Source organism: Chelonia mydas, chromosome 14 (genome assembly GCF_015237465.2).
Source record: "Chelonia mydas isolate rCheMyd1 chromosome 14, rCheMyd1.pri.v2, whole genome shotgun sequence".
Classification (NCBI taxonomy): Eukaryota; Metazoa; Chordata; order Testudines; family Cheloniidae; genus Chelonia; species Chelonia mydas.
Window position 1 is genome coordinate 26,039,971 of NC_051254.2, and position 22,249 is coordinate 26,062,219.

Genomic DNA, 22,249 nt, shown 5'->3' on the forward strand with positions numbered 1-22,249 from the left:
CATCTACCAATGTGATCTATGCCATCATGTGCCAGCAATGCCCCTCTGCCATGTACATTGGCCAAACTGGACAGTCTCTACGTAAAAGAATAAATGGACACAAATCAGACGTCAAGAATTATAACATTCAAAGACCAGTTGGAGAACACTTCAATCTCTCTGGTCACTCGATCTCAGACCTAAAAGTGGCCATCCTTCAACAAAAAACCTTCAAAAACAGACTCCAACGAGAGACTGCTGAATTGGAATTAATTTGCAAACTGGAAAAAATTAACTTAGGCTTGAATAAAGACTGGCAGTGGATGGGTCATTACACAAAGTAAAACTATTTCCCCATGTTTATTCCCTCTACCCCCCACCCCACTGTTCCTCAGACATTCTTGTCAACTGCTGGGAATGGCCCACCTTGATTATCACTTCAAAAGGTTCCCCCGCCACACTCTCCTGCTGCTAATAGCTCACCTTACCTGATCACTCTCCTTACAGTGTGTATGGTAACACCCATTGTTTCATGTTCTGTGTGTATATAAATCTCCCCACTGTATTTTCCACTGACTGCATCCGATGAAGTGAGCTGTAGCTCACGAAAGCTTATGCTCAAATAAATCTGTTAGTCTTTTAGGTGCCACAAGTCCTCCTTTTTCTTTTTGCTGATACAGCAATGGCTCCCTGAGTTTGTGTAGAGCCTGAAACAATAACTCTGAGGTATTCTGCTCCATTAATTTCAGTGGAGCATTACCTCAGATCAATGAAGACACCTCGTACACCAACATGGCTAACTTCACGGCTCCTGCCAGCATGTCAGAAAGGTGAGGAGGGGTCACACCCTGCACAGTTAGCAATCGCCTGTGTGCACGAGGATTGGGGATTGGGCTGGGGGTGGGGTGGTCAGGGAGTACCATGAGCAGCCGGAAGGGGTGGGCACCAGCATTCAGAAGCCGGGCAAATGCTGCAGTGTGTTAATGGCCATGTCCTGCGCAGTGTGGGGGTTGGATGGCATCATTCACTCTCAGTGACCTGCTGGTACAAAGGCAATTTCCCTGTGTTTTTAACGTGTAATGAGGAGACAATGAGGAAGGAGGAGCTGTAGTGCTCTACCTGTCTTGGCTGTTCCATCACACAATCCTCTTCGCCTGTGTGACACTCTCCCCATGTTACCTGTGGCCTCTGTGCACCAGCTGTGCTGCCAGACCACCTCTATGGTGAACACCCTGGGAATGGCAGCACCCCCGACAAGGCAATGCTGGTTTAATCAGTTCTGCACCCCTCTCCCGAGAGTCTGTGCAGGCTTGTGCAGGGTGAGCTGTGACTGGGGCACTCCTACAACCCAGTGAACCTCTGCTCTGCAACAGCTTGAAGGGGGGTGGAAAATGGGTTGGGGCAGCAATCCAGGCAGCCCTCCGGCTTCTCTAACCTGTTCGTGGGGCTGATCCATCTTCTGCCAGCCACAGCATAGGAGAGGAGAAAGGGCGGGAACTGATGAGGAGCTGTGACAGTTCTCAGGGTGCCCAGGACTAGCAGTCACCTTGTTCTTCTTCGAGCAGATGCAGCCATGTATTCCACATAGGGGTGTGTGTGCATATGTGTGCCCTGTGCACCAGAGCTGCAGAATTTTGCCTAGCAATACACCCAGAGCGGTGGTCTCGTGCCTCATGGCCATAGCCCCTCCCTTGGTTATATAAGGTGGCGACCTGTCCCCAGTTCCTTCTTACCAGATGTGGCTGGAGTTGGAGCTCTGTGTGGACTTAACCTCACATGCTCTCACTACTTCAGTGGTTTTTTCGAGTTGGCTATAGCTAGTAATACCCTTAGTGTAAGTGTTGGTTGTATTTAGTTAGGAATTCCCTGTGGTGCTCTCACCAGGGTTCAAACACTGTCCGTCGTATGAGAGGGAGCGAGCCCTAACAACGATCCCCACACGCGGTGCTTGTTGTGCTTGAGTGAGGCCCACGTCAAGGAGCGGCGTTCGACCTGTAGCTTGTTCGGGATTCAAGTGGCTCAGGATCTTCACCTGTCATAAATATAAAGGGAAGGGTAACCACCTTTCTGTATACAGTGCTATAACATCCCTCCTGACCAGAGGCAAAGTCCTTTTACCTGTAAAGGGTTAAGAAGCTCAGGTAACCTGGCTGGCACTTGACCCAAAATGAGGGGACAAGATGCTTTCAAATCTGGAGTGGTGGGGGAAGGCTTTTGTCTGTCTGTGTGATACCTTTGCCGGGAACAGATCAAGGATGCAAGCCCTGCAAATCCTGTAAAGTTAGTAAGTAATCTAGCTAGAAAATGTGTTAGGTTTTCTTTGTTTTGTCTTGTGAAATTCACTATGCTGGAGGAAATGTGTATTCTTGCAGGAAGTAGAAGGGTAGAGCACAGGACCCCACTGGTCTTTCTCCTGACCTCTTTTACCAAAGGCAGAGAGAGGATGCAGGTCTGAGGGGAATATATTCAAAAGTGCCTCATTGACGTGGGAGCCAGACTCCCACTGGCTTCCAGTGAGTCCCAGGCTCCGAAGCACCTCGGTGATTTCTGAAAATGGGTCTTGGGCTCCCAAGTCACTCAGGTGCCTTTGAAAATGTTCCACTAAGCAACTGTCTGCATGTGCATGGAAGCAAAGCCAGCGGCCTGGCAAAGGCAGGGCCAGCCTGCTGAGAAAGGTAATCTCAACAGAAGCAGATGTCAGGATTTCAGTCCTGTCTGCCCTGCCCTGCCAGACACAAGACACAATAAATTTATCTGCTAAACCCTCCAAACCTAGCATAATCTACAGCACAGTTTTATTCCCCTGCAGCCCAAGCCCCATGAGCCCAAGTCAGCTGACACATGCCTGCCATGGGTGTTTTACTGCAGTGTAGACATTCCCTCAGAGCCCGAATCCAGGGGGGCTGCATCTTCACGGCAGAGCAGTAGAGCTTGATCCCTGGGTCTGGGCTTGACTCAGGCTTAGATCTGAATCCCCGTGGGGTCCTGGGACCAAGCCCTGGGTTAGCATGACTGGAGTGTAGACAGAAGAGAGCTTTAGGCTTGAGCCTGAGTTTGAGCCCTGGGCTTACATGACAGTGTAGACATGCCCAGCAGGACAGCTGGTTGAGGCCCCAGGAGCCTGTGTGATGAGCAGCACAGGCCATTGAGAGGCTCACGCTCCAGCACTCTGATCTCTGCCTTGTCTCCTTGTGGAGTGTTATGCCAGAGCCTTCCTGCCCTCCCATAACAGCTACGGAACGATGGCACCGTCTGCCGCAAGGGCGACGCTCATTGTGCAGGAGACGGAACTTTCCTGGTGACCAGCCTGTGAATCCGGAACTCGCTCCCACAACACAGTGAGTGCTCACAGACCTCAGAGCAAGGTGCAGAGCCCACTTCAGCTCTTGGCCATGTTGTTTTAGGCAGGGTGTGGGGCACTGCCTAAAAAGTTGCCTGCCACGTCCCATTGTAAGATCCTGTTTTCAGTTGCTTATAGCTTTGCCAAAGTAACTATTTGGACTGAAATATCCCATTCTGGGAACCTGCCTCAAGGCTGAATTTATTAGAAAACTTCAGTCAAAATGTTTTAGCTGTTTTCAAAAACAAGGATAAAACGTTGTTTTGCCCATGTTAAATTCTGCTGACCTCTTCCTTTGGAAAGCTTTAGTGTCCCCAGGCTTTGGAGAAGGGATTTGGCAGGTGGGTGGCTATTGCAGAGTGCATAAGACATATGTGAGTCTCAGGGGCTCTGTGGACAGGGGAATGTATACATTTATTTTAACTTATTGCACATTCTTGGCAATCCAAATGGTTAATTTACCTCCCCAGTCACCGGTGATCAGACGGGTCATTTCCATGAAAACTCTAGGCTGTTCCTGTGTCTGTGTTTTCCACAGGTCATTCCCTCGGGCGGGGGGAGTGGAGGTTGCCATGACCCCTCTTCAGCAGAACAAGCTGGGGTCCCTCAATAGCACCACTGGACCTTGAACAGGAAGCTCTGCTTTGAAAGGACGTTGCAGCACAGTGCGGGAGGTTCTACCGAGAAGTGAATCCCCGGCTGCATTAGCTTTGGAGGATTTCCTCTGGAAGAACAAGGCATGTCTCGCCTCCTTCCCATACAACAGGTCCTGGGGCCAGTGGGGCCAGTGTTATAGCCGTGGCCAATCCCTCCACCTTCCCCACAGAGCTAATGGAGCCAGTGCAGCCTGAGGCAATTCCTTTCCTCATGCTCATGGAAATGCTAGTGCTTTGGTGAACAGGATGGACCTCACCAGCATTGGCAGGGGCTGCCCACACATGTCTGTCAGGAATCCAAAGGGCCGTCAAAAGTAGAGTGGCAATTGCCCAGAAACACAGGCTTGTGTCCTACGATCTGTCCATGCCGGGTTAAATGTCTGACGGCTTTCATGCTTCCACGTCTTTCTTTAAAGAGTATTTAACAATTTAATAGATCTCAGCGGTCACACAATTTCCCAGTATTCAGCCTCCACTTTCCATGTTCCGTGTTATCCCTTCGGTCCCAGGAATTTCCGTGTTAAATGATTTCTCTTTCTCCTTGGTGTTCCTACCCTTTGGACTGCTCCCTTTGGACACTCATAGTTACATGTCCTGTTTACTTGCCTACCCAGGCTCTATGCACTTGAGCAGGGATTTTTAAAGCAGTTTATAGGCTTTGGGAGCTGAGTTCCCATTATGGGGGGTGGGGGGGGAAGGGTGGAGGGGAACCTTTTGTAGTGATAATCAAGGTGGGCCATTTCCAGCAGTTGACAAGAATGTCTGAGGAACGGTGTAGGGGGGGGGAGGGGGGAATAAACATGGGGATATAGTTTTACTTTGTGTAATGACCAGTCCTTGCTTACAGACAGCCCCCCAACCTCAAGCAAATACTCACCAGCAACCACACACCACACAACAGAACCACTAACCCAGGAACCTATCCTTGCAACAAAGCCCGTTGCCACCTGTGTCCACATATCTATTCAGGGGACACCATCATAGGGCCTAATCACATCAGCCACACTGTAAGAGGTTCGTTCACCTGCACATCCACCAATGTGATCTATGCCATCATGTGCCAGCAATGCCCCTCTGCCATGTACATTGGTCAAACTGGACAGTCTCTACGTAAAAGAATAAATGGACACAAATCAGACGTCAAGAAGTATAACATTCAAAAACCAGTCAGAGAACACTTCAATCTCTTTGGTCACTCGATTACAGACCTAAAAGTCGCAATTCTTTAACAAAAAACCTAAAAAACAGTCTCCAACGAGAGACTGCTGAATTGGAATTAGTTCGCAAACTGGATACAATTAACAATTAACAACCCAGAAGTGGTGGCTGGCTACAGGGGCAAGAAGCGTCAAGAGGCCCCACCCCACATCTTCTCCATCTCTGACAACGCCTATCAGTTCATGTTAACTGGTGAGTCATTTATCTGGAGGGGAAAAGCCTAGTATTTTGCAGCTATGTGCAGGGCTGGCTGCCCAGTTAACGGAACTCAGCATTTAAGCATAAAGATTGAAATATTCATTGGACCAAAGTGAGAGACCATAGCCTGGTGATGAAGGTATCTGAATCAGGCAGCAAGATGATTTGACTCCATATTTCCTACCTTCCTGAGGAGTGACTTAATCACCAGGGTACAGAGCCATTCTCTTTCCTTCCGGCCCAATAAACATTTAAGAATGTCTTCAAAGTTGAACAGGTGCAACAGGCAAGATTAAGAGGTCCCAACCCCAGTACAGCCTGCTGGTTAGGCTGCTCACTTGGGAGGCAGAAGCTGTGCACTTAAGTCTCTGCTCCAGAGTGGGGATTCAGACCTGGGTCTCCCACATTCTAGGCAACTGCTGTAACCACTGGGCTAAAGGTTATAAAGTGGGATCGATTCATGGTTTGAAAACCTTTTTCCAAGCTGAAACTATCAGGTCAAGTTTGTGACTAGCTTGGGGTCCACCAAAACTGCATTTTTTGGCAAATTATTTGTCCAAATTTTTCCCCCACCTCTAGTTTCTAGGCTCAGCTTTTCCAGTAGCTCACTGAGTCAGCTTGGACAAGTCACTTCCCTTCTCTCACCTTTGTCTCTCCATCTATAAAATGGGGAGACAAATAATGGCTTCCCTCATGAGGAGTTAGAATCTTGGCTCATCTGTGTTTGGCTGCTGTCTGGGGACTCCTAGAGGCAATGGGCTTGAGACCACGCTAATATCATGATGTTAGCCATCCCCTCTGCCAGAAAGTTTAGCTTTTCTGGGAGTTGTCAAGACTAATACAGGCTAGGAAGGATATTTTCTGCCTAGAGCAAGAAATCCTGACTTCCTAAGCAAATACTGAAGTCTGTGGCATATCCTGACAGTTCAGACTTTGGCACTGCTCTGCATATCTAAGTGAGGCAGAATCAGGGCCTGAAGGGTTAATGTTCAGTGCCTCAGAGAAGGGGGACATCAAGGACATGGTTACAGCTCCCCCATTCTCTGACAAGCCCTAGCTCCAGTGCAGGTTAGAACAGCTTGGGTACGACTCTAACAGCACCAGTTGGCAGCGTCACGAAGAGCCTGCCCTGCAACTGAGCACAGAGACGTGTCATATTCCAGATGGGAGCTAGGGACAGAGCAGGGCAGGGAATTTGACTCTAAGTCAATAAATATTTTAAATATTGATAGAAAACCCAGAGTCTTGTGAACAACTAACTCCAGCCCAGTCAGCTCTGCAACTGGCCCCTTCTGCACATCCAAGCTCCAGCCAAGTGTGGTGTTTCCTCAGCTTCGACCACAACTTTGGAAATGAAACATTAAAATCACTCCCCCAGCCAGAGTCTCTTGGTTTTGGTGGAGCCTGTGGGGGTGGAGATAAAAAAGAGTTTGGCTTTCGGATGCAATGTGGACTACGGCCCATTTGATAGCTCTTTGTACCATTTTATTTTCAGACCGTGATAATCAGTCAATCCTGATCACGTGAGTATATTCCAGTACCTGTGAGTAAGATGGAAGGATAGGAAGAATAGATTTAATTTTTTTTACAAGTTCATACTTTTTTTCCCCAACAGCGGAGAATCTGGTGCTGGGAAGACTGTGACCACCAAGTGTGTCATCCCGTACTTTGCAACAATTGCAGTTGCTGGGGAGGAGAAGAAGAATGACCAGCAGCCCAGCAAAATGCAGGTAGATCTGTAGCATCCCTTTCCTGTGCTTTGTTTCAGCACACGCCTGTCCAGGGAAAACAGAAGAGTTGGGGCTTGGGGGCCAGTATGGACTCTCTAGTGGCTGCATTTAGCTCTGAATGCGCTGACGTTAGTGGTCGCTCTTATTTCACCTGGCAGTGAGTTCTACTCATGGAGGCTCTGTTTCCCAAGAGCATCAGGTGCCCTCTGTTGGTCGACGATATCTATATTCGAGCAAAACTTAGCTGCTCTGGGAGCTTGTGGTTGTGAAGGGAGGGTTGTGAGGTAGCTGGCAGTGGTGTCAATTCAGATATTTTAGGGGTGGGAGGGAGGCAAATTCTGGTCCCTGTCCCCTGCTCCTGGCAGGGACCCTGTTTCTGTCCCCTCTCATCCACCTCCTTGCAGGGACCCCAAGTCTCCCTTGGATGGGGAGTCTCCCCTCTTACCCACATAGTGCATGAGCCAAGGCTGCCTGGAGTCGAGGTCTCAGCAGATCCCCCATGCTCTGCCCTACGGGAACAGACTCCCCATGTGCCAGCTCAGTCCCGCTCTGCTGTAGTGCAGGGGTGGCTGGGTCAAATTTCCACACAGCGATGCTCTGGACTGTACCAGCAGCAGCTGCACTGCTTTAGTACGGGACCCTTGTGTAAAAGTGGTCGGGCCATGGCCCCCCAGCTCTGTGGCCTACAGAACTCTGAACAGGGCATGGGCATTTACCCCCCAGCTGCCCCTGATTGGCACCACTGGTAGCTGGGACCATTCCATGCAGGGTTTCAGACATAGGCGCCGACTTCCCCACTTTCCACTGGGTGCTAACCCCCACCCCCACCCCCACAGAATCAGCGCCTGTGCAGAGCACCCACTAATTTTTCCCAGCCCCGGAGCACCCACGGAGTCGGCGCCTATGGTTTCAGAGTCAAGACATCAACCACAAACTGGATTTTGTTCAGTGAGGAGCCAGTGAGGGAGCAGCGTATTAGGAAATACAGAGAACAGCATTAACCAGGCCCAGATGCACCAGGACGTGGATTGCCATGGTCAGACAGAAAGGGGCACAGACCAAAGGGGTTTTGGCTCCATGAGTATTTGAGTGTCCAAAGGCAGGGCAGAGTCCAAGGAGACTCTTAGCAATCTGAGGCCGATGCCTTGGATTGTCAGGCTGTTATGAGGTAAAGCAGGCATTCCTTTTCATCCTTTTTCATAACTCAAAACTAAGGGACCATTCTTTAAAACTGAAAGACAGCAAATTTGAAGCCTATAAAAGGAAATAGTTGTTAAGTAATGTGCAGTTAGCCCGTGGAACTCATTGTCACAAGGTATCGTTGAGACCAAGATCTTAGCAGGCTTCCAAAACAAATTGGATATTTATAGAGTAACAAGAACATCCAGAGTGACAAGATTAAGGATACAAATGAAAGTGATATAAATCCTTATGATTCAGGACAGAAATCACCCTTTGAATGACAGGATTAGGCAGATATTTCCTCTGTGGGCAGGATATCCCATAACTCCCCAATTCAGGATTTCTTTCATCTCGTTCAGAAGTATAGATACTGGTCACTGTAGGACGTAGGATACTGGTCTGTTCTGGTCTGACAGTTTCGAGAATAATGTTGCAATATCTCAAGATTTACAAGAGATAGAGTCAAATCTCTTAACCCATTACAAAGGTGCAATGCTGGCTTTTTAATTATGTAACTTCCTGCCATTGCAGGGGCCTGAGGCCTTGGTGGCTTCTTGGTTTCTCCTATTCTTTGGCTGTGGCACACAATAATTTAGTCTACTGACTGCTGGAATCTTTTAGTCTAACTAACATCATTGTACTCAATATAGGAGTATCTGGGTGAAGTTTAGTGGCCTGTGTTACATGTGAGATGAGACTGGATGATCTAACGATCCCTTCTAGCCCTAAATTCTATGAAATCTATAGAGCTCCGATATGTAGCTTTTTGAAATATCAGGCCTTCAATCCGCCACTGCTCCAGAATGCGTATTGTTTGTCCGAGGCCACAGGCCAGTGTAATTTCTGGTGAGGCCTAAAGGATGAACTTCATCCTTTGTGCCTACAACAATGGAAGTGTAAGTGCTGCTGTCCCCTAATACTAATTCCAAACTTCAGAACTCTTGATTTCACCAATTAACCCTCACAGGCCCGCATGGAGGAGCTGGAGGAGGAGACAGAGGCTGAACGTGCCTCTCGAGCGAAAGCAGAGAAGCAGCGGGCTGATCTCTCCAGGGAACTCGAGGAGATCAGTGAGCGTCTGGAAGAAGCTGGTAGAGCCACAGCGGTTCAGATTGAGATGAACAAGAAGTGTGAGGCAGAATTCCAGAAAATGCGCCGAGACCTTGAGGAGGCCACTCTGCAGCACGAAGCTACAGCCACCGCCCTCCGGAAGAAGCACGCGGACAGCACGGCAGAGCTTGGGGAGCAAATCGACAACCTGCAACGAGTCAAGCAGAAGCTGGAGAAGGAGAAGAGTGAACTGAAGATGGAGACTGACGACCTGGCTAGTAACGTGGAGACTGTCTCCAAAGCCAAGGTTTGGGGATTTGGGGATCAGGGCCAGGCAGGGTTTGAGGAAGGGGATGGACCGGGTTTGAGGTTTCTATGGCCACTCCATCATGGCTATGCTAAGGTGGTGGTGGCAGGCCTCACAGAGGCCTCTGCTTGGGTGGGTAGGGGCTGAATTGTTCCGCCTTTGGGGTGAACCCTGGCCCACTTGGTGTTAGGGACTCCTAATCTTGGGCTCAGTGCTCCAGCATGCCCAGAGGGGTGGGGTGGCCCTTGAGAGCCGCGCAGATGGATCTTGGGGGGAGCTCATGTGAATCCTATCTCAAGCGGGCATGAGGACATGGAGGTCTCTGCTGGGGATGTGTCCAGGCCCTTGGGTGGGGGCTGCTCATCCGGAGTGGCTGGGCTTGGCCTTTGCATCCACAAAAACAACAAGGAGTCCGGTGGCACCTTAAAGACTAACAGATTTATTTGAGCATAGGCTTTTGTGGGTAAAAACCTCACTTGCATCTGAAGAAGTGAAGTCTTTACCCACAAATGCTTATGCTCAAATAATCTGTTAGTCTTTAAGGTGCCACCGGACTTCTTGTTGTTTTTGTATATACAGTGATATTCTCCTGTGCATATGTACAGTTCTGAATGTCCAGAAATAAAGTTAAAATAAAAAGTAATTTCCAGACAGCAAACTTTGTTAAGATATGATCAGGGTTGGAAATGTACATCCCTCAAACAAAACAAACAATGTTAGAACATTGCAGTTTTGGGGGGAAATGCCATTGAAAATCAGAAAAATTGGGGTTTAGTTTCCACAAAGTACCTTAACTCTGTCCTAATGTTCCACAAAAATATGAACCATCCTGGTAATGAAGCAATGGAGCTGGCTTGTCAGGGAGAATTTCATTTCCAAATTTTTTTCTTCTGGAAACACCAACTTTCTCCTGAGGGCCTTTAAAGTTCAAAGTAAAATAAACTTCTTTCTTTTCTGTATCTCTCCACCTGTAAAGCTACTTTAGTACCACATGTCCAAACATACAGGTAATTTAAAGGATGAAAAATTGCAAAAAAAATGCAGTTTAGAAACCTTTAAAAATTGCTTTAAAAGCTTTTCCATTATCATGATGTAGTAGGGACTAAACACCACAGCTTCTGCAAAGGAAAATTATGACTCACTCATCCATAAGCATTATTTACAAATGTCAAACGAGTAGAAGAAAATTGGTTGACATGATTTATTTGGACTTTCAAAAAGACTTTGACAAAGTCCTTCTGAAGAGACTGTTATGGAACTGAAGCAGCCATGTGGCAAGAGGGAAAGTACTGGCATGGACCAGAAACTGGCAGGGGGGCAGAAAACAAAAAATAGGAATACTGCTTGGTTTTCATCATGAAAGGCGATCAGTAGGACCCCCATGGTTCCATGACTAGGACTGTGTTGTTTATAAATGATCTCCAAAAGGGGATGAGCATCAAGGCAGCAAGATCTGCAGGTAATACAAAATTATTTGGGTTAGTCAAGGCTGGAGAAGCCTGTGAGGAGCTTCACTGGTCAATGATCAACAATGGTCAACACAATGGTCAACACAATGACAGATGAACTTCAGTGCTGACAAATGCCAGATAATGCAAATTGGAGGGAATAATTTGAACCACTTGTGTAGCTTACCAGGCTCAAAGTGAATTGTAACAACTCAGGGAAGAGATCTGGGCATCACTGTGGATGGCGCAGTGATGACCTCTGCCGTGTGCCATGGTGGTTAACAAAACAAATGAAATGTCGGGATGTATAAGAAACAGGATGCAAAATAACACTGAAAATATTCTAACGGCATTACATAAATCAACTATTTGACCTCCTCTGGAATAGTGTGTGAAGTTCTGGCCATCTAAACCATACAGCAGAAATAGGGACAGTTCAGAGATAGGTGTTGAAAATTGTTAGAGACAAGGAAAGACCGTCGTATGAAGAAATAGAAAATAATGAATGGCACAGAGAAGGTAAACCAGGCATTCCTTTTCATCCTTTGTCATAACTCAAAACTAAGGAACCATTCTTTAAAACTGAAAGACAGCAAATTTGAAGCCTATAAAAGGAAATAGTTGTTAAGTAATGTGCAGTTAGCCCTGTGGAACTCATTGTCACAAGGTATCGTTGAGACCAAGATCTTAGCAGGCTTCCAAAACAAATTGGATATTTATAGAGTAACAAGAACATCCAGAGTGACAAGATTAAGGATACAAATGAAAGTGATATAAATCCTTATGATTCAGGACAGAAATCACCCTTTGAATGACAGGATTAGGCAGATATTTCCTCTGTGGGCAGGATATCCCATAACTCCCCAATTCAGGATTTCTTTCATCTCATTCAGAAGTATAGATACTGGTCACTGTAGGAGATAGGATACTGGTCTGTTCTGGTCTGACAGTTTCGAGAATAATGTTGCAATATCTCAAGATTTACAAGAGATAGAGTCAAATCTCTTAACCCATTACAAAGGTGCAATGCTGGCTTTTTAATTATATAACTTCCTGCCATTGCAGGGGCCTGAGGCCTTGGTGGCTTCTTGGTTTCTCCTATTCTTTGGCCGTGGCACACAGTAATTTAGTCTACTGACTGCTGGAATCTTTTAGTCTAACTAACATCATTGTACTCAATATAGGAGTATCTGGGTGAAGTTTAGTGGCCCGTGTTACATGTGAGATGAGACTGGATGATCTAACGATCCCTTCTAGCCCTAAATTCTATGAAATCTATAGAGCTGCGATATGTAGCTTTTTGAAATATCAGGCCTTCAATCCGCCACTGCTCCAGAATGCGTATTGTTTGTCCGAGGCCACAGGCCAGTGTAATTTCTGGTGAGGCCTAAAGGATGAACTTCATCCTTTGTGCCTACAACAATGGAAGTGTAAGTGCTGCTGTCCCCTAATACTAATTCCAAACTTCAGAACTCTTGATTTCACCAATTAACCCTCACAGGCCCGCATGGAGGAGCTGGAGGAGGAGTCAGAGGCTGAACGTGCCTCTCGGGCGAAAGCAGAGAAGCAGCGGGCTGATCTCTCCAGGGAACTCGAGGAGATCAGTGAGTGTCTGGAAGAAGCTGGTGGAGCCACAGCGGTTCAGATTGAGATGAACAAGAAGCGTGAGGCAGAATTCCAGAAAATGCGCCGAGACCTTGAGGAGGCCCCTCTGCTGCACGAAGCCACAGCCACCACCCTCCGGAAGAAGCACGCGGACAGCACGGCAGAGCTTGGGGAGCAAATTGACAACCTGCAACGAGTCAAGCAGAAGCTGGAGAAGGAGAAGAGTGAACTGAAGATGGAGACTGACGACCTGGCTAGTAACGTGGAGACTGTCTCCAAAGCCAAGGTTTGGGGATTTGGGGATCAGGGCCAGGCAGGGTTTGAGGAAGGGGATGGACCGGGTTTGAGGTTTCTATGGCCACTCCATCATGGCTATGCTAAGGTGGTGGTGGCAGGCCTCACAGAGGCCTCTGCTTGGGTGGGTAGGGGCTGAATTGTTCCGCCTTTGGGGTGAACCCTGGCCCACTTGGTGTTAGGGACTTCTAATCTCGGGCTCGGTGCTCCAGCATGCCCAGAGGGGTGGGGTGGCCCTTGAGAGCCGCGCAGATGGATCTTGGGGGGAGCTCATGTGAATCCTATCTCAAGCGGGCATGAGGACATGGAGGTCTCTGCTGGGGATGTGTCCAGGCCCTTGGGTGGGAGCTGCTCATCCGGAGTGGCTGGGCTTGACGTTTGCTTTTTTCTGGCGTCTACTGGAACATACATATCCTGTTCGGCTGCAGTGTGGTGGCAAAGCCTGAGTGCAAGAGGCAAATACAGCCTGAGCTGTCCCTGCCAGCACCTCGCCCCCTGCTCCCTCCCCTCCCCTGCCCTCCCCGGCTGCCGTAGAGCCACGGGCCCATCGCTGTCTTTGGCTGTAAGGTGCAAGCAGGCATGGCACTGCATAACTGTGACTGGGCTAGACCCCATCGGCCCCCATGCCCCAGAGCAGCGGCCAGAGGATTCACTTGGCGTCACCAAGTCTCCTGGCCCATCCACAGGCAGAAGAGGTGTCTTCTACCCTCGCCTTGGCCATCAGGGCCCAGGGCTGTTATGCACATGCAGCTCTTTCCTTTGCTGTTTGCTCTCTTCACCGTCTTACTGTGCTTAGGTTCAGCAGCTGGAGAATGAGCTTGATGCTGAGCAGAAGCGAGGAATAGAGTCCATTAAAGGGGCAGGCAAATACGAAAGAAGGCTCAAGGAAATCACTTTCCAGGTACCACTGGGAACAGCAGCTCCCATGGCACCTGCGCTGCATCCCAGGCACATCCCAGACACTGGCCTCCCCAGCCGGACCGTATTGCTGTTGCATTCCCTGCAGTCTGAAGAAGACAAGAAGAAAGTTGTCCGGCTCCAGGACTTGGTAGACAAACTGCAGCTGAAAGTGAAAGCCTACAACAGACAAGCTGAGGAGGCCGTGAGTACAGAGTCCGCCAATCTGCTGAGCAAAGATTTGCAAAGCTGCCTTGGCCTCAGGACACCCAAATCCTTTCATGTGGACGGAATGGGGGCGGGGATCCAAATCCCCTGTCAGTTTTGGAAATCTCCGCCTAAGTTCCTAATTGCTTACAGATGTAGGGTGTATCTACCCGGGGAAGTGTAACTAGCTGGCAGGGCCAGGACCGGCTGTAGGCACCAGCAAAGCAAGCAGGTGCTTGGGGCGGCACATTTCCAGGGGCGGCACAATCCGGCCTTCCTTTTTTTTCGGGGCAGTTGCACTCTCGGAGCTGCGCCACTTAGACGGGGCGAGGGCGCCGCGCCCCCGGCCGCAGTGGGAAGGGGAAGCCCCAGCCGTGGGATGCTGAGCTGCCAGGCCCCAGCCGCTACTTGGGGAGGAGAGGGCGAGTCCTGCCAGGGAACCGGGGCTGGGCCGCCCCATCTGCGCACTGGCTGCTGCGCTGCCTTGTGCCACCCCTTATATCAGGGCTTCTCTGCGCGGCCGGGCGGGGGAGGGGGTAAAGCCCCTGCAGGCACTGGGAGAAGGTGACATCACTCCCTCTGCTTCCAGCCCCGCCTGCGAACCCCAGCCCCACCTGAGCTTGGGGAGGCAAATTTTTTGCTTGGGGCAGCAAAAAACCTAAAGCCGGCCCGATGTGGGGCACAGTGCTGTGCAGGGTGCTAGGAGAGCTGTGGCATTCTCTGAGGCCTGGCGCTGGGTGGGGCATGGGGTTGACTGTGCTGGAGATGGCATAGCAGGGCGCTGCTGACGCTGAGTGGGGTGGTTGCTGCTGGCACGGGGCTGGGTGTGGCATGGCGGGGCGCTGCTGGTGCTGGGTGGGGCATGATTCTGAGCATGCTGGGCCAGGTGTGGGTGCTGATTGTACGGTGCAGAATGTGAGTGCAGATGGGGTAGGCAGAGGGCTCTGGGCAGGGTTCGGGCGCTGCTAAGAACATAAGCACGGCCACACTGGGTCAGATCAAAGGTCCATCTAGCCCAGTATCTGGTCTTCTGAGAGTGGCCAATGCCAGGTGCCCCAGAGGGAATGAACAGAACAGGTAATCATTGAGTGATCCATCCCCTGTCGCCCATTCCCAGCTTCTGGCAAACAGAGGCTAAGGACACCATCCCTGATGGTGCTGGGCAGGACAGTGCGGGTACACATGGCATTGGCCGAGGGTGCTTCGTGAGACATGGTGCTGACAGTGCTGGGCAGGGCGCAGGCGGTGACGGCGCTGGGTAGGGCACAGACACTGATGGTGCTGGGCAGGGCCCGGGTACTGAGGACACTGGGCAGGCATGGTGCTGACGGCACGTTTTGGCTCTACTGGAGGAGCAGGCCAACACCCACCTGTTGCGGCGACGCAAGGCCCAGCATGAGTTGGAGGAGGCTGAGGAACGAGCGAACATCGCTGAATCCCAGGACAACAAGCTGCGGTCCAAGAGCCGTGACATCGGAAGCAAGGTGAGCACAGGGCTCGAAATTTCTTATCCACAGTGACTTCATTCCTAAAGCACTTCAGAGTTACAGATCTCTGAAAATAAGAAAGCCCTGAGACATGCCTTCCCCCCATCCTCAGCTCACCCCTTCTCCCAGCTCAAGGTTTGTCACCTTTTCGGAGCCCCTCCAGCCCTCTCTCTCCTGCACGTCCTGCTACGTGGTGCGATGGGTAACCCCTTGCTAGGAGCCGCCAGCACCCCGCTCAGAGTCTCTGGCTCCTTGCCATGTGCTTCCCTGCACACTGCAGCCCCCTCCATCACCTGCAGAGAAAACCATTGTTCCAGGGCAATGGGCAAGTAGGGAAGAGTCATTCCCAGTGATAGGTTTCAGAGTAACAGCCGTGTTAGTCTGTATTCGCAAAAAGAAAAGGAGTACTTGTGGCACCTCCTCCATCGAGGTGTCAAGCACTCTCTGGGGTCGGAGCTGCTGTCTGGAGTGCAATTCAAGCAGCTGCCCTGGCACATTTATTATTATCATTGTACATGTTGTCATGGAGTGTGGGGGAGTCCAGGCCCTGCACCCCTCTTCCTGGGATTCACCGTGACTCTCAGCCAGCCAGTAAAATGGAAGGTTTATTGGACAATAGGAATACAGTCTAAAACAGAGCTTGTGGGTACCCCTCAGTCAAGTCCTTCTGGGGGGCAGGGAGCTTAGACCCCAGCCTTGGGGTTCCCCGCGTTCCACCACTCAGCACAAAACTGATACCAAAAACCCTCCAGCAGGTTCTCTCCTGCAGCCTTTGTCCAGTTTCCCAGGCAGAGGTGTTACCTCCCCATCTCCCTCCTGGCTCAGGTTACAGGCTCTCAGGTATCCCATCCCCAATGAAACTCCCCTGCCACATTCCCAGGTCAACACTCCCCCCTCCCTGCTGCATCACACCACCCCGCTCCCTACTGCATCACACATGTATTCAAGATAAAATACAAAATGGAGTTTATCGTTTGATACTGACATATTGCACCCTGGGATAACTATCAGCCAGTTAGTCTGGCATCAATCTTAGGCAAGATCATGGAAAGGCTGATACTGGATTCAATCAATGAAGAATGACTTAGCAAAACAAAGAGAAGGTTTAGGGGTGATTTGATCCCAGTCTAACGGCCTCTTCAGTCTAGCAGAGAAAGGTCTCACGTGATCCAACAGCTGGTAGTTGAAATTAGACAAATTCCAATTGGAAATAAGGTGAACATTTTTCACAATGAGGGAAATTAACCATTGGAACAACTTACGAAGGGTTCTGGTGGATTCTCCATCATTGGCAATTTTAAAATCAAGATTGGCTATTTTTCTAATAGCTCTGCTCTAGTTCAAGCAGGCATTAATTTGGGGAAGTCCTAGGGCCTGCGCTATACAGGAGGTCACAGTGGTCCCTTTTGGCCTTGGAATCTGACTGTGTGATAAGAAAAGGAGTACTTGTGGCACCTTAGAGACTAACCAATTTATTTGAGCATAAGCTTTCGTGAGCTACAGCTCACTTCATCGGATGCAGTCAGTGGAAAATACAGTGGGGAGATTTATATACACACAGAACATGAAACAATGGGTGTTACCATACACACTGTAAGGAGAGTGATCACTTAAGATGAACTATTACCAGCAGGAGAGCGAGGGGGGTGTGTGGAGAAAACCTTTTGTAGTGATAATCAAGGTGGGCCATTCCCAGCAGTTGACAAGAACGTCTGAGGACCAGTGCGGGGGAATAAACATGGGGAAATAGTTTTACTTTGTGTAATGACCCATCCACTCCCAGTCTCTATTCAAGCCTAAGTTAATTGTATCCAGTTTGCAAATTAATTCCAATTCAGCAGTCTCTCGTTGGAGTCTGTTTTTGAAGGTTTTTTGTTGAAGGATGGCCACTTTTAGATCTGAGATCGAGTGACCATAGAGATTGAAGTGTTCTCCAACTGGTTTTTGAATGTTATAATTCTTGACGTCTGATTTTGTCCATTTATTCTTTTACGTAGAGACTGTCCAGTTTGGCCAATGTACATGGCATAGGGGCATTGCTGGCACATGATGGCATAGATCACATTGGTAGATGTGCAGGTGAACGAGCCTCTGATAGTGTGGCTGATGAGATTAGGCCCTATGATGATGTCCCCTGAATAGATATGTGGACACAGTTGGCAACGGGCTTTGTTGCAAGGATAGGTTCCTGGGTTAGTGGTTCTGTTGTGTGGTGTGTGGTTGCTGGTGAGTATTTGCTTCAGGCTGGGCGGCTGTCTGTAAGCAAGGACTGACCTGTCTCCCAAGATCTGTGAGAGTGATGGATCGTCCTTCAGGATAGGTTGCAGATCCTTGATGATGCGTTGGAGAGGTTTTAGTTGGGGGCTGAAGGTGATGGCTAGTGGCGTTCTGTTATTTTCTCTGTTGGGCCTGTCCTGTAGTAGGTGACTTCTGGGTACTCTTCTGGCTCTATCAATCTGTTTCTTCACTTCGGCAGGTGGGTATTCTGGTTGTAAGAACGCTTGACAGAGATCTTGTAGGTGTTTGTCTCTGTCTGAGGGGTTGGAGCAAATGCAGTTGTATCGTAGAGCTTGGCTGTAGACAATGGATCGTGTGGTGTGATCTGGGTGAAAGCTGGCGGCATGTAGGTAGGAGTAGCGGTCAGTAGGTTTCCGGTATAGGGTGGTGTTTATGTGACCATTGCTTATTAGTACCATAGTGTCCAGGAAGTGGATCTCTTCTGTGGACTGGTTCAGGCTGAGGTTGATGGTGGGATGGAAGTTGTTGAAATCATGGTGGAATTCCTCAAGAGCTTCTTTTCCTTGGGTCCAGATGATGAAGATGTCATCAGTGCAGCGGAAGTAGAGTAGGGGCATTAGGGGACGAGAGCTGAGGAAGCGTTGTTCTAAGTCAGCCATAAAAATGTTGGCATAGTGTGGGCCATGCAGGTACCCATAGCAGTGCCGCTGATTTGAAGGTATACATTGTCCCCAAATGTGAAAGAGTTATGGGTGAGGACAAAGTCACAAAGTTCAGCCACCAGGTTTGCCGTGACATTATCGGGGACAGTGTTCCTGATGGCTTGTAGTCCATCTTTGTGTGGAATGTTGGTGTAGAGGGCTTCTACATCCATAGTGGCCAGGATGGTGTTTTCAGGAAGATCACTGATGGATTGTAATTTCCTCAGGAAGTCAGTGGTGTCTGGAAGATAGCTGGGAGTGCTGGTAGCGTAGGGCCTGAGGAGGGAGTCTACATAGCCAGACAATCCTGCTATCAGGGTGCCAATGCCTGAGATGATGGGGCGCCCAGGATTTCCAGGTATATGGATCTTGAGTAGTAGACAGAATATCCCAAGTCGGGGTTCCAGGGCCATGTCTGTGTGGATTTGTTCTTGTGCTTTTTCAGGGAGTTTCTTGAGCAAATGCCGTAGTTTCTTTTGGTAACCCTCAGTGGGATCAGAGGGTAATGGCTTGTAGAAAGTGGTGTTGGAGAGCTGCCGAGTAGCCTCTTGTACATATTCCGACCTATTCATGATGACGACAGCACCTCCTTTGTCAGCCTTTTTGATTATGATGTCAGAGTTGTTTCTGAGGCTGTGGATGGTGTTGTGTTCTGCACGGCTGAGGTTATGGGGCAAGCGATGCTGCTTTTCCACAATTTCAGCCCGTGCACGTCGGCGGAAGCACTCTCTGTAGAAGTCCAGTCTGTTGTTTCGACCTTCAGGAGGAGTCCACCTAGAATCCTTCTTTTTGTAGTGTTGGTAGGAAGGTCTCTGTGGATTAGTATGTTGTTCAGAGGTGTGTTGGAAATATTCCTTGAGTGGGAGACATCGAAAATAGGATTCTAGGTCACCACAGAACTGTATCATGTTCGTGGGGGTGGAGGGGCAGAAGGAGAGGCTCCAAGATAGGACAGATTCTTCTGCTGGGCTAAGAGTATAGTTGGATAGATTAACAATATTGCTGGGTGGGTTAAGGGAACCACTGTTGTGGCCCCTTGTGGCATGTAGTAGTTTAGAGAGTTTAGTGTCCTTTTTCTTTTGTAGAGAAGCAAAGTGTGTGTTGTAAATGGCTTGTCTAGTTTTTGTAAAGTCCAGCCACGAGGAAGTTTGTGTGGAAGGTTGGTTTTTATGAGAGTATCCAGTTTTGAGAGCACATTCTTAATCTTTCCCTGTTTGTTGTCGAGGATGTTGATCAGGTGGCTCCGCAGGTTCTTTGAGAGTGTGTGGCACAAGCTGTCAGCATAGTCTGTGTGGTATGTAGACTGTGTGATGTAATTAATGCCAATCAACCTGTTTTGATGGCAAATAGATCCTGTCAAATGAATTAATGCTCTTTGTCATGCTCCCAAGGTTGGCTGGTTGGTAGAGGGAACTGTGCCCATGGCATATACTGGACTTCAGTAGGACATTTGACTTAACGCCACCAGCCATTCAGACAAATAGACTAGCAACGTACAAAATCAATGGAGCCCATATTAAAGGGACTAAAAACTGGCCACTGAGAGAGCTGGAGGTTCTATGGACAGTGAGGCTCTTCTGTCCGTTCTCCATCAGGGACTGTCTTTCTCACCCCAGCATGGGGAGCACGTTTGGTGAAGGCAAGACATGAGCCCCAAAAGCCACATAAATGAGTCCTTCTGCAGGCACCTACCCTAGTAGCTGTGTGGCATTTCACTGGCCCATGTCCTGCCACTCCCACTAGAGGGAGCCACCATGTACTTGTCCCCAGGCAGCACCAAGCTAAACTGCATTCCCTGCTGCCTCTACAATGCTGCCTCTGGCACCTCACTGGGCTTCTGGTGGACTGGCTCATCCGTACTGTGGCAGTCTGCTGTGCCATGTCCGCCAACCTAAGGGGACAGAGAGCACTCACAAAACATGGGGCCGGTCAGCTGCTGTAAATCCCCAAGCTGCATTGCTTTCAGCAAGGATCTGTCTATAGATCCCTCCTCTCACGCTGCAGGCCTGCCAGCTGCAGCCTGGAAATCACTGTTTCTTTGCCTGCCGTTTTGCACATTGTTGCCCCTAACTGCACACTTAAAACCATGTTGAGATTCTAGCCCCCGTGGCCATTCCATTATTCCAGTAAGTTCTAAAGTATCTTTATTTATTTATCTACAGAAATTGGAGGAATGAGGTCCCAGAGTGCGACTGCAGAGGTTTCCCATGCAATATGGATGTCTGCAGTCAGGGTAGATGTACATTAGCTGATACAAATAAATGGAAGGGCATGCATCTGATCTCTGTTCCGGCCTCCTTTATTCAGCCCTGTGTAGATGAGTTATTATCTGGGAGAAGACCTATGGGAAATAAAAGGTTAATCTTGCAGGGACACTGGCATCAGACAGAGGGCAAAGTTAAGGTTGTCTTTGTGAGTGTGTCTAAGTAAGGTTGATTTGGTAGGGGGATGGACAGTATACGTCTCTGTACCTGACAGAGGGATCTCTGATGTATTTCGGCCACTGTTCCCCAAAGTGTGGCATGTGCCCCCCCAGGAGGGGCACAAAAGGCTGGGGGGGGGGGGGTCCTGAACAGGCATGTCAATTGTCCTCCAGCCTTCATTTTTTTTAAAGTCAGTCTCTAGCGATTAGAGACTAACTATGCAAAGAAAACCTTCAGAACTTGAATCAAGTGTAATTGATACAGCAATGCCTTCCTGTGTAGAGCCTGAAACAATAACTCTGAGGTATTCTGCTCCATTAATTTCAGTGGAGCATTACCTCAGATCAATGAAGACACCTCATACGCCAACATGGCTAACTTCACGGCTCCTGCCAGCATGTCAGAAAGGTGAGGAGGGGTCACACCCTGCACAGTTAGCAATCGCCTGTGTGCACGAGGATTGGGGATTGGGCTGGGGGTGGGGTGGTCAGGGAGTACCATGAGCAGCCTGAAGGGGTGGGCACCAGCATTCAGAAGCCGGGCAAATGCTGCAGTGGGTTAATGGCCATCTCCTGGGCAATGAGGGAGTTGGATGGCATCATTCGCTCTCAGTGACCTGCTGGTACAAAGGCAATTTCCCTGTGTTTTTAACGTGTAATGAGGAGACAATGAGGAAGGAGGAGCTGTAGTGCTCTACCTGCCTTTGCCGTTCCATCACACAATCCTCTTCGCCTGTGTGAGACTCTCCCCATGCTACCTGTGGCCTCTGTGCACCAGCTGTGCTGCCAGACCACCTCTATGGTGAACACCCTGGGAATGGCAGCGCCCCCGACAAGGCAATGCTGGTTTAATCAGCTCTGCACCCCTCTCCCGAGAGTCTGTGCAGGCTTGTGCAGGGTGAGCTGTGACTGGGGCACTCCTACAACCCAGTGAACCTCTGCTCTGCAACAGCTTGAAGGGGGGTGGAAAATGGGTTGGGGCAGCAATCCAGGTAGTCCTCCGGCTTCTCTAACCTGTTTGTGGGGCTGATCCATCTTCTGCCAGCCACAGCTTAGGAGAGGAGAAAGGGCGGGAACTGATGAGGAGCTGTGACAGTTCTCAGGGTGCCCAGGACTAGCAGTCACCTTGTTCTTCTTCGAGCAGATGCAGCCATGTATTCCACATAGGGGTGTGTGTGTGTGTGTATGTGTGCCCTGTGCACCAGAGCTGCAGAATTTTGCCTAGCAATACACCCAGAGCGGTGGTGCTCGTGCCTCATGGCCATAGCCCCTCCCTTGGTTATATGAGGT

General features: G+C 49.4%; 2 protein-coding genes across 2 annotated transcripts; both read left to right on the top strand.

Moving 5' to 3' along the window:
• The first annotated feature begins 771 nt into the window (after positions 1-771).
• LOC119567644 (myosin-2-like) lies at positions 772-9,807 on the top strand. Its single transcript, XM_037914396.1, has 3 exons — positions 772-809; positions 7,007-7,121; positions 9,271-9,807. The coding sequence occupies exons 1-3, from the start codon at positions 772-774 to the stop codon at positions 9,805-9,807; spliced, it is 690 nt and encodes a 229-aa protein (XP_037770324.1).
• Positions 9,808-12,502: 2,695 nt separating this feature from the next.
• LOC119567645 (myosin-6-like) lies at positions 12,503-20,796 on the top strand. The gene is made up of 6 exons (XM_037914397.1): positions 12,503-12,538; positions 12,610-12,999; positions 13,804-13,908; positions 14,014-14,109; positions 15,464-15,595; positions 20,700-20,796. The coding sequence occupies exons 1-6, from the start codon at positions 12,503-12,505 to the stop codon at positions 20,712-20,714; spliced, it is 774 nt and encodes a 257-aa protein (XP_037770325.1). The 3' UTR covers positions 20,715-20,796.
• The last annotated feature ends 1,453 nt before the right edge of the window (positions 20,797-22,249 follow it).